This window comes from Syngnathus scovelli, chromosome 11, assembly GCF_024217435.2.
Source record: "Syngnathus scovelli strain Florida chromosome 11, RoL_Ssco_1.2, whole genome shotgun sequence".
Classification (NCBI taxonomy): Eukaryota; Metazoa; Chordata; class Actinopteri; order Syngnathiformes; family Syngnathidae; genus Syngnathus; species Syngnathus scovelli.
Window position 1 is genome coordinate 11389692 of NC_090857.1, and position 10909 is coordinate 11400600.

A 10909-nucleotide genomic window follows, 5' to 3' on the forward strand; every position below is an offset into this window, starting at 1 on the left:
TTGACAGACATTTCACTTTTTAATATTTAGACAGTCACTATATATTTTTAGGTATTTTACAGACTTTTGTGGCAAGAAACATATAATCATAAATCAGACTCCTGAAGGAAAATGGGTGATTGTTTGTAGTAATAGCATTAGCGTCCTCCCCTCTACTAATGACTCATTTATTGTCTTTTAGTGATGTTAAGTTTCTTAATTACACTCCTGGTAGGACATCACACACACACACGCACGCGCACACGCACACGCACACACACGCACACACACACACACGCACACACACACACGCGAGCAGACACGCACTCACAAACACAATCACGCACACGCACACACACTGACTGTACACAGACAGACACACACACAGACACGCACACACACACACACACACACAGAATTGTAATCGGACATCACTTCAGTGTGTGTATGCATACACGTGTGTGCCGTATGTGTGTTGTGTATCCGTGCAAGTGAGACAATAAGGCACTAAAACGTGCATGTATGTGTGTGTGTGTTGCAGATAATTAGTGGTGATTAATGAGCAATGCTCTTTGATGGACCACACATGAGGAGAGCTCATGTTGTGTACGGCAAGCACAAGGCAAGATTACTGCAACCTGATTGGATTATCTACGTAACTTCAGTACCTTTTTAATTTATAAGTGCAAAATGTTTAAAATAAATACATGCATAAATAAATAAATAAATAAATAAATAAATAAATAAATAAATAAATAAATCTTTGCTGTCCAATGTACCCAGCTAGCTAGAAGGAAACTAGGTTGGGCTTGCGCCACATTCAAAACACATGCCAGGTGCAAACTTATCGAAACGGTCTTGGGTAGAAAGACGTCATAATGACGTGAGGGATTCCTTGAGAGGCTTGAAAGGAAACCACATCACAAAGATCATCCATTTTGTGTCCATTCATCTCTGTGGACACATTTCATAACATAACTAAACTGACTCAACCGTTAACGCACAATAAAATCCACATGAAGCATCCATGCCTGCTACTCCTCCGTGTTGTCGTCATGCATGCCCAGCGGTTTCCTCACACACACACGGACACACAAACACACAGTCATTCCTGCAGCGTATGGCGTCGTGGTCTTTTCCCGCTTTCTGCCGCACACATGCACCGGGAATACGCCCACGCAGACGCACTCATTCCCATCCCCTGGTGCCCTTATGTCTCTCTTCCTCCAGCTGTTGCGCAGCTAAGGAATATATAAGTAGCAGCGGCAGCCCGCCTATAAATATGGCCTGCCCACCCAAGACTGTTAGGATTATTATTTTTCTTATAATCACTGCGGTGCCTGTATAAACCCACGGGATAATGATCTGGTTTGAGGTTCTACTGAGCCGCCGGTGTCAGGGGAAAAAAAGGCTCGGTGGTGACGAAGATGAGCCCGGGCGAACCAATAGTAATTTTTTTTTCCCACTGCTCCCACAGTATTTTACTAGACTGTTTGATTGCATACAAGTTGGTCAAACGTGACACTAGTAAAAGAAAAATAATATTCTGTCCTCACTTGTGAGTCAATTGCACACTTGTAGAATGACTGTGTCTTACTATTTACACGACTTTACGACATTTCTGCAGACTAGTAAACAACTTTGCCATTCAACTACTTCTTACAAGTGAGGCAAAACTCTAAGGTAGTTGACTCGTGGTACTACTAGTAGTGTGGTAGATGTTTACGAGAGACTTTGAAGCCATTTAAGACATTCTTCAATTTCCGTGATATTTATTTTAAGGTCATAATAGTATAGGCCAAATGTGGCACTAGTACTACATGACCCTTAAACCAGATCAAGGACATCGAAGAAATTCTCCACCAGCTTTTCCGCTGAAGAATGATAATTAATTATTCAAAGTGGAGGATTTATGATGTCTTTTTTTCCCCTACGTTCTTCCTTTGTTTAAAGATTAGCATTACCGCAAGCTGCCGTCCACAGCTGCGAGCCAGCTGTGTGAATTCAGCTCTCCTCATCTGCTGTATGCATTTATCACTCTCGCCCACCTCCGCTGTTCGTTTTTTTTTTTCTTTTCGTAGCCCCGTTTCCTCCGGCACCTCTCCTTATAAGGAGTTCAAAGAAATATTTGCGGTTTTCAGCGGCGCTCTACCTAGATAGTCAGATAAGATTAGATAGTGACAGCGATATATATATATATATATATATACACACGTATATATATGCACATATATGTAGAGAGTATGGAGTATTAAGGCTCAAAAGTTGCCTTTTTTGCTTTAAAAAGAATCTGGGGAAAATACACACACGTGCAGAAGAACAAGAAAAATTGACAAGGGGAAGACAAGACAAGAGCCAACGTTGCTCATACATGTTGGACATGTCGACGGGGGAAAAAGTGTGTGCGTGCGTGCGTGTGTGTGTGTCAGGGGGAGGCAGGAGGAGTGGCGGAGGAGTGGGGTGCAGGAAACCGCAGGTATGTGCAGCTAGACGGCTGGGTGGCCTGCAGAGAAGCATTGAAGTAGTGCAGAAGAAAAGTTACAATGAATACTCCCGCACACAAAACTTTTACGTTCGGAAGAAAAAGTTTTGTATAATGCCCTTTAAAGGTTTGCAAGTAATACTATTTTTGAAAGTCATAATTTCGGGGTCGGGGATAGAACATAAAGCCCAATTGTTACACAAAGTACCGCCAGCGTTTGATCTCATCTCGCTACTGTGTCGTCATGCGCAAAGTCTTCCGGTGCCGTCGTCATGTCTGTCATCAGTCGCTCTGGCTGTGTAACAACAAGGGATCAACGCTTCATTTTGACAGTGTGAGAAGGTCAACAGAGACATATCAGCAGCCGCTGTTTACAATACTTGAATAGTCGAGGTGTGAATTAGCCTATTTGATGACTGGGCTAAGCCACAAAGCGAGTCTAGTAAACATCAGCTTTGACTATTTTGTCTTCTTTTCAGCACAGGATGATTTGCGGCTTTCTCTAACCTGAGGGAGCAAAGCTAAGAAAACCATTGAAGATTATGATGACACTTTCACGTTGGGTGTTAGTAGTTATGAAATCATTTCACAAATTGCAGATGTGTTTTAGAAACAGAAATACAAGACATGCACTTCCACCATATCTGTGGTAATTGTCAAATTATTTTATTTTGAAATCCATTTTCACAATGATATTTAGCCTTGTTTAATATCTTGTGAGTGTCACGCTAAAGCAGAAAGGGGAATTAAAGTCATTTCCATGACGCTGAATGGAAGTCAAAGTGACACTAATCTGGTCCGCGGCAGGTCAGTGAGTCGAGGCTTATTGTACAAAGTACGTTACGGTGATGTCTCCAGTTCGGTGGCCTTTGCGGTGGTCACATCGTGCCCCCCACTCCCCCCCTTCGCCCTCCCCTCCGCCGTCCCATCACATTACAGCAACTGAGAGGAATTCACTGAGTAAAAGGGGTAAAAACAGAGGGGAGGGTGGATGGGGAAAGCGGGTGAGGAGGCGTGGGGGGGGGCAAGCCCTTGAGAGTCCGTGTCGGGTGGGGTGGTGTTAGCAAAACAAAACCAGAATTTAAAAACAAAGTTTACCACTGAAGGAAAACAAGAGGGCCGCAAAAAGTCAGGAGGTTGGAGGGCGGAGAAGAGCAAGGGAATGAGAGGGCAGGGTCTTCTGGCCCCTGTGGTTGGATGAGGGTCCCCCCGCCCTCCAGCCTTAACACAACACCGTCCTCCCTCCGCAAGGCCAGCCACATCAGGAACGGCTGGCCACATTATAGCTTCCATTATCGTCTCTCTAAGTCATAACAGTCCAGAGAACACCCACCTCGTCTGCACCGCCGCCAGAAGGAGGGGGGTGAACGAAGCCCAGAGAGAGAGAACGAGAGGAGGAAGAATGAGGGTGGAGGCAGCGAGAGATAGCAGACAGATATACACAGTCGAGAAAAGATGGCAGGCAGTGAACACAATCGTGGAGTTTAATCTGCAGAGAACTTGAACTTGTAGCCTGCGCAATCACAACCATCGTTTTCCACTTGTTGACATGTCAAGCCAGACCACAGTCGGCTTTTGGTGAACTGCGCTATGGTACAAAGAACATTCCCATTGTCTATGGCACGTATTCTGCTCAGAAAAGCCTAAACAAGTTAACAAATGGGGAACTACATACACCCTGACTGGTAATCAGCATCTACCTACTAAGTATTCCACCAATGGTCTTGACGCAAAAACAATCCATCCTACATTTTCTCATGGCTATTTTTTTTTTTTTTTTTTGTACATGTAGCAGACACGTTGAAAGGCTTTAAAAAATGTTGGAGCTTCAACTGCTAAGTCAAGGGTGGACAAAAACGTTATTCTGTAAATTTGTCAAGCTATGACATCAAAACTCGAAATGATGGTTGTTGTGCTACAAAACATGAACGCTGACTTGGAGCTCAAATGTTCTCACCTTTCTTGTATGTGCTTAATTTGGAACAAGGGTCAAGGCTTCCAGTGTTGGCCACTGCAAAATTGTGGAGCACTAAAATCTGTGTAACATTGTGATTCATAATCCATATATTTCTTCTACATTTAATTTTTCATTTTATTTTAATTCATGAATTTAGACTTACACCGAAAATAAACGTGTAAATAAATATAATAAATTTAAATTAACGATTAGATCATGGATAGGGCAAATAAATAGATACAATTAAAAATAAAATGAATTCCCCAACTTCATAAATTAAGGCAACAAGTCTGTACCAGTGCGTGATGTCATTGCACTCGTTCTCAGTGGCTTAATTCATGTGCAGGTCGTTTTAAATATTATTGAGGCTCATTTATCTTTCCAAAGATACACACGAACACACACACTTGTCTGGCACCTGGCTCCACACTTATACAGTAGTGTCGCGGCCTCTCCAGACTTGTTGGACACTTTATTATTGTGTTACCCCATTGGCGAGACTGACAGGTGTGTGTGTGTGTGCGTGTGTGTGTGTGTGTGTGTGTGTGTGTGTGTGTGTGTGTGTGTGTGCGTGTGCGTGCGTGTGTGTGTGTGCGTGTGTGTGTGTGTGTGTAAGCACCCCTTCGTGGCATTTACGAGTTCTGGACAGCTGAAGTGCACGGCGAGATCTCTATTTAGTACTCGCAGCTAATTATCATACATACATGTCAAGCCAGTGGCAAATACATGCAATTACCACCACAGGGCCGCCAATGTCATTTAACCATTTGCTAACTTTACACTCTAAATCCCCAAAGGTGACTCAAGGGGCTTAAACGGCTCCCTGCTGCCCTTTTAACACTCGTGCGGCCACATAACCGTAGTGGCAACAGCAGGCGGACACTTTCATCTCGATTTTTTTCAACGATCGTCACATGAACGGTTGCAACATGATCGTCTGGCTCCACGAAAGGCCGGGTCAAAAGTGTTGAGTAAAAAAATTAGCATCAGTGGATTTTGATTTCTTTTTCTGAAAGACCTCAAGATGCCTCCAAAGATCTATGAGTCCAAAGGTCGGGGCGGACAATCATAAATGCTAAATTTGATCAATATTTACCACGGCAAATTCTCTGTGGTTTTTCTGAAAAAAAGTAATAAAAAGAAATAAAAATGTAGAAAAATATATATTATATTTAATTTTTATTTTTTTCGTTCTCCTCCAAATCTGTATGCTGATCAGCAGCTATAATAAATATGATAGGAAAAATAAATGTAGTCCTATCAGAATGTTTCAAATGTATTGGTTTGCAAAGAAAGGGGTCAAATTACAGCCCTTTCCCATGCAGTATATATAGGAGTTCCTTTGGGTTCCAGTAAAAGTTTAATGGTGTGGCTTTGAATGTCAGTTATTCCTGCGTTAATTCCTACTTGTACGTATGCATTTTGCATTTCCTAGGCAGCGTCGCTTTTAAAATAAACTCCATCTTTGGGAGCGAGCCTTGTCTTGTTTACTTTGCTCTGTTATTAACGTCCTACCCGTCCACAATTGTTTCTGTCCTTCTGGGGTATTTTAGTCCACTTTGGTTTGTTTTGGTTTGGCAGCGGGTCGGGTCTGGCCGGCCCGAACTAATTCGCATCGGTCTTTGTGTTTGGACTGCCAGCAGGTCGGTGGCGTGAGGGGAGCAGTCGGTCGTCTCTGAGCTCCGATGCCAGTGGACATGCAACCGCACCAGGGGCTGTATCACTATGACACCTCCCCCGGACAGCCCTCCAGAGGGTAAGAAGTCACATTTTAAAGACTGTTAGGCCAACACGAGTTGTTCTTACATCACCGTAGCTTCGTATCGGTCACGAAGACATCTTAGAACCTGCTTCTATTTTCGGCCTGCACTTTTTTCTGAGGGTGCCACTGCAATTGTTGTGGGACGAGCTCAGCCTTCACACTCTTCGCTCTCTGCACAGATCCTCCTCCCCTCCCATCCCCTCCCTTGATTCCCCATGCCACCCAGGTTGCGGGGCGGACTCTGCCTCTCTGACAGCTGCTAATTACAGGCTGACTGGCCCCTGCTGCGCTCTGCATGACTGCCCCGCAGCCCCGCTCAGGTTACCGCATTGAGTCAACGGGCCGGGCCGTTGAGCAAGGCCGAGGAGATAGAAGGAGATAGGCAAGGAGGGGGATCCGAGGGGCCAGAGGGAGAAACCGAGAAACTCAACAGATTGAATGGCAGAAGAGAAAAGAGGCGCTGAGTTGCATTCTGGGGTGGGGGGCTGTCGTGGATTAGAGGGTGCAGATTAAGCTCCAGTGGAGAATACAGGTTGTGCTCAAAGACTCAGAGCTGAAAGGGAGGATTAGGACAAGGTATACGGATGGATGGATGGATGGATGGATGGATGGATGGACGGACGGACGGACGGACGGACGGACGGACGGACGGACGGACGGACGGACGGACGGACGGACGGAGAGTTTATTTCTTGAATTATGCCGAAATTCAAGAGACTAAAATAAACTTATCCAAATTGGGATTTCTGAAGCAATGTACAAAATAATGACAGTCTGCCTTCTAGTGGGGAAGAGGAAACAATGCAATCTTAGTTATGTTGAGGGAAGTCAATAAGACCCTGGACTGGACTGGGCCAATCACAGCTCACCTGTTTGGTCATGTTTCATTTGAAACCTGAACCATGATTGGTTATTACCTGAGTCCTGAGCAACTGATGTCGTTTTTAGTCGACAGCAAGTGACAAAATGGCTGTCCCCTAAGATGAATGAAACTTAACTTTATATTCAACAGTATTAATCAGAATTTTGTATTTTTTTAAGTGAGTGCTTCTTTAAGCCACCTGTCATTTGCAATAACGGCATTCTACTTCATCAATTGAACTAATTCCTTGCTGTTTTGAATAGTTTACTGCCCTCAGACCAGTCTCCGTACAGCGACGTCCCCTCGTTGCGAGGCCCGCTCATCAACAGCCCTCCCCAGGACTGCAGACCCATGTACAATCCTATGACTCCTGGTATGGGTCACGGGCCGGGCCCGGGATCTGCGCAGCGCATCGGCCATTGCTTGGATCAATACATGAGGCCCCCCCAGGCCCCGCCCTCTCTCAGTATGATGAGCCACAGGAGCATGGCATCCACAGAAGGTTTGTGTGAAGTTTCTGTGATGGTCAACCTGGTGATGCTTGAGTTTTTACTCATGCTTCAGTGTTATACCAAGAACACTAAATATTTTCACAGGCAACAGCGCCCCCTACTGTAACCAGAACAACATGATGTCCTCCCATCACAACTTCTGCCAGTCGGCCTCAGATCAGATTGGCTCAGGTGACGGTAAGAAAGCAAAAGTAAAAAAATGTGGCTGGCTATTTTTGACAATGCCCCTTTGAAGCAGGCTCCAGGTTCTCCACGCCACGCTCCATGCTTAAGCTGAGTAAGAAACGAGCGCTGTCCATCTCGCCACTGTCCGATCCAAGTGTGGACCTGCAGACAGTCATCCGAACTTCACCTAACTCCCTTGTGGCCTTCGTTAACGCTCGTTGCACGCCCAACGGGTCCAGCTCGTATGGCCATCTGTCTGTCAGCGCCATGAGGTCAGACATTATGTAACATTCTAGATATTATTGTGGCATAATATAAAATATATACTGCTGTTTTTTTTTTTTTTTTGTTGGTTTGTTTTTTTTTGCTGCTTGTTGGTTTGGTAGCAGACTTACACAAAAACTCCAAAAATAAATTGGTCATGTGCCATGGACCTTTTTAAATAATTCATAAAAAAATTATAAGGTGTAGTTCACATATTCTCCACCTTGTGGCGCTACAATACTGTTATACAGCTTTTCGCAAACTTTTTTTTAAGCCACACACCAATTCCAAAACACATTTTGTTTTGGGGAATTTTAACAGTCAACAATTTTTCTTCCCAATAAAAATAGAAAACAATATTACAATGCATACTGTGCAGTATTATTTAGTATTCCAAAATTGCCATTATTATTTATTTCACATTCTGTATTTTGCTGCAGTCCATCTCTGGGCTATTCCAGCAATATTAATTGCCAATCCAGGCCTCAGGGCTCCATGTATGGGGGAGTAGGCGGGGGCACACCTCACACACCGGGCCCATGCCAGGCTTCCCGACTGCCCGCCCACAACCCTCGTCTCCATCCTCCACCCAAACACGGACAAGTAAGACTAAGACTGAGCCCATCTTGATGCGTTATCTACATATTTGCTGTCTGACAACTGAGAGGAAACATGATGCCGCAAAAGGGACAAAGATTGTTTAAATGGGTGCATTTTATGTGCTGTCTATTATAGCTGAAGACAGAGCCAGGCTTGGGAATGGTGATGGATGGCATGAACGTGAAGACCCTGGAGGAGAGGTCTGAGGGAGATGTGGCCAGCCCTTCTTCCACCGGTACTCAGGTACTACGTAGAACCAGCTGATCAAATAATACAGCTGCTGGTTACAATATTCATATTCAGCTTTTTAATTTTTTTTATGGTCTACTGATGTTTACTAGTATTTATTACAAAAAGAAGTACCAAAGAAATAAAATTACTAAAGAAAGGGAAAATACATATTTCATAAATGGGCCAGTGTTGAAAGATGGGTTTAGTGTATGATTTAAATTCACTACAAATATGCTGTGAAGATACTTATTTAAATATTACATGAATTACTTTTTTTTTTTACTTATGTAAGATAAATCAAGTTTCCTAATAAGAGAAAAGGTTGTAAGATTTTTCTTGTCTGATTTGCATACGTTTCATCAATTAGGACCCCCTCTTGTGTCTCCTGGACGGACGAGACGACTTAGACAAGGAGGATGGCAAGCCCGAACCAGAGGTGGTCTATGAAACCAACTGCCGCTGGGAGAGCTGCAACAAGGAGTTTGACACGCAGGACCAACTTGTTCACGTAAGAACCAATGCAAATAAAAGCAACTTGGAATATGTCCAAAATGCCCCAATTTTTTTCCTTCTTTCTTCTATGCAGCACATCAACAACGAGCACATCCACGGCGAAAAGAAAGAGTTTGTGTGCCACTGGCAGGAGTGTTCTCGCGAGCAGCGGCCCTTCAAGGCCCAGTACATGTTGGTGGTCCACATGCGCAGGCACACGGGGGAGAAGCCACACAAGTGCACTGTGAGTACACGCAATTCTCCCCCAAAATATTTTTATGTATTTATTTTTGTTATTTTTATTATTTTTGTTATTTTTATTTTTATTATTTTTATTATTTTTATTATATATTTTTTCCATAATTATTTAAAATGATTTAAAAAAAAAAAAACACCTGCGAGTCTTGAAGTTAAAGAAGACATTATAAAATAATATCCCAAGGTTCCATGTTACAACTTATCCCAAAAAATTTCTCTGCAATGTTGTTTCAGTTCGAAGGCTGCAACAAGGCCTACTCCCGTCTGGAGAACCTCAAAACGCACCTGCGCTCTCACACCGGGGAGAAACCCTACGTGTGCGAACACGAGGGCTGCAACAAGGCCTTCTCCAACGCCTCCGACCGGGCTAAACACCAGAACCGAACGCACTCCAATGAGGTGATGTAGCACAAAAATATATCCAAGACTCTGGCTTTAGGAGACTTTTCTTTACTGACTTGGATTTTCCCGCGGTCCAGAAACCCTACGTTTGTAAGATTCCCGGCTGCACCAAGCGGTACACGGACCCGAGCTCGCTACGTAAACACGTGAAGACGGTGCACGGCCCTGAGGCCCACATCACTAAGAAGCACCGAGGCGACACAGGTCCTCGGCCGCCCGGCTCAGCCATGACCCCTGGAGGTTCGGGCACCGAATTGGTGATGGAAAAGGAGGAGAAACGGCGCGAGGACTGCAAATTGATGGCTCCAGATGCCGCTCTGGTGAGGGACTTTTTTTTCAATGCTCCCTAATGAGTCAAACCTTAGTCGACATGGGAAAATGATCTCCTAAGTCAAACAATTCTATCTATTTCAGAAATCCCAACCAAGCCCTGGCGGCCAATCATCTTGTAGCAGCGAGCGTTCCCCGCTGGGCAGCACTAACAACAACGACAGTGGTGTGGAGATGAACGTGAACGCGACGGGCAGCCTGGAAGACCTCACGGCCCTGGAAGACGGCGGAACGGCCGGAGGAGGAAGAGGCGAACCAGGGAGCATGGCAGCCACGATAGGAATGTCGGCACAGGCTCTCAAGAGGCTGGAGAACCTCAAGATCGACAAGCTGAAGCAAATCCGCCGACCGACACCCCCTAGCCGTTGTCTTCCTAACAAGCTACCTGCACTTCCTTGTATGTGCTGTGTGACACTAAGGGTGTTTTCACACTTGGTCCCTTTCAGCCCTCTAAACGAACTCAGATCGATGACTCAGCATTTTTTGTGCATATGTGAACACGCCAACCGTACTCAGACCCCTTTAAAACAAACCGTACCTCAGTACGGTTCGCTAAAAAGTCAACGTTACAGTTCACCTAATCTGTGCATTGTGAACACAATACAGCGCACTG

At 44.6% G+C, this 10909-nt stretch overlaps 1 protein-coding gene and 1 long non-coding RNA gene across 4 annotated transcripts in view; one reads left to right on the forward strand and one right to left on the reverse strand.

Annotated features, from left to right (window-relative positions):
- The window catches only part of LOC125976924 (uncharacterized), a 41298-nt gene that overhangs the window by 24056 nt on the left and 6333 nt on the right, over window positions 1-10909 (reverse strand). The gene's annotated exons all lie outside the window — the stretch shown is intronic.
- The window catches only part of gli1 (GLI family zinc finger 1), a 30749-nt gene that overhangs the window by 15021 nt on the left and 4819 nt on the right, over window positions 1-10909 (forward strand). Inside the window, exons 2-12 of one of the 3 annotated variants that reach the window (XM_049732929.2) lie at window positions 6059-6174; window positions 7306-7544; window positions 7639-7731; window positions 7790-7991; window positions 8424-8586; window positions 8719-8826; window positions 9182-9322; window positions 9401-9550; window positions 9799-9963; window positions 10044-10286; window positions 10381-10693. In XM_049732929.2, the coding sequence (XP_049588886.1) occupies window positions 6104-6174; window positions 7306-7544; window positions 7639-7731; window positions 7790-7991; window positions 8424-8586; window positions 8719-8826; window positions 9182-9322; window positions 9401-9550; window positions 9799-9963; window positions 10044-10286; window positions 10381-10693 (1888 nt within the window). In that variant the 5' untranslated portion in view covers window positions 6059-6103. The remainder of the gene's footprint in view (window positions 1-6058; window positions 6175-7305; window positions 7545-7638; window positions 7732-7789; window positions 7992-8423; window positions 8587-8718; window positions 8827-9181; window positions 9323-9400; window positions 9551-9798; window positions 9964-10043; window positions 10287-10380; window positions 10694-10909) is intronic. The other 2 variants (XM_049732931.2, XM_049732932.2) reach the window with 2 other exon arrangements.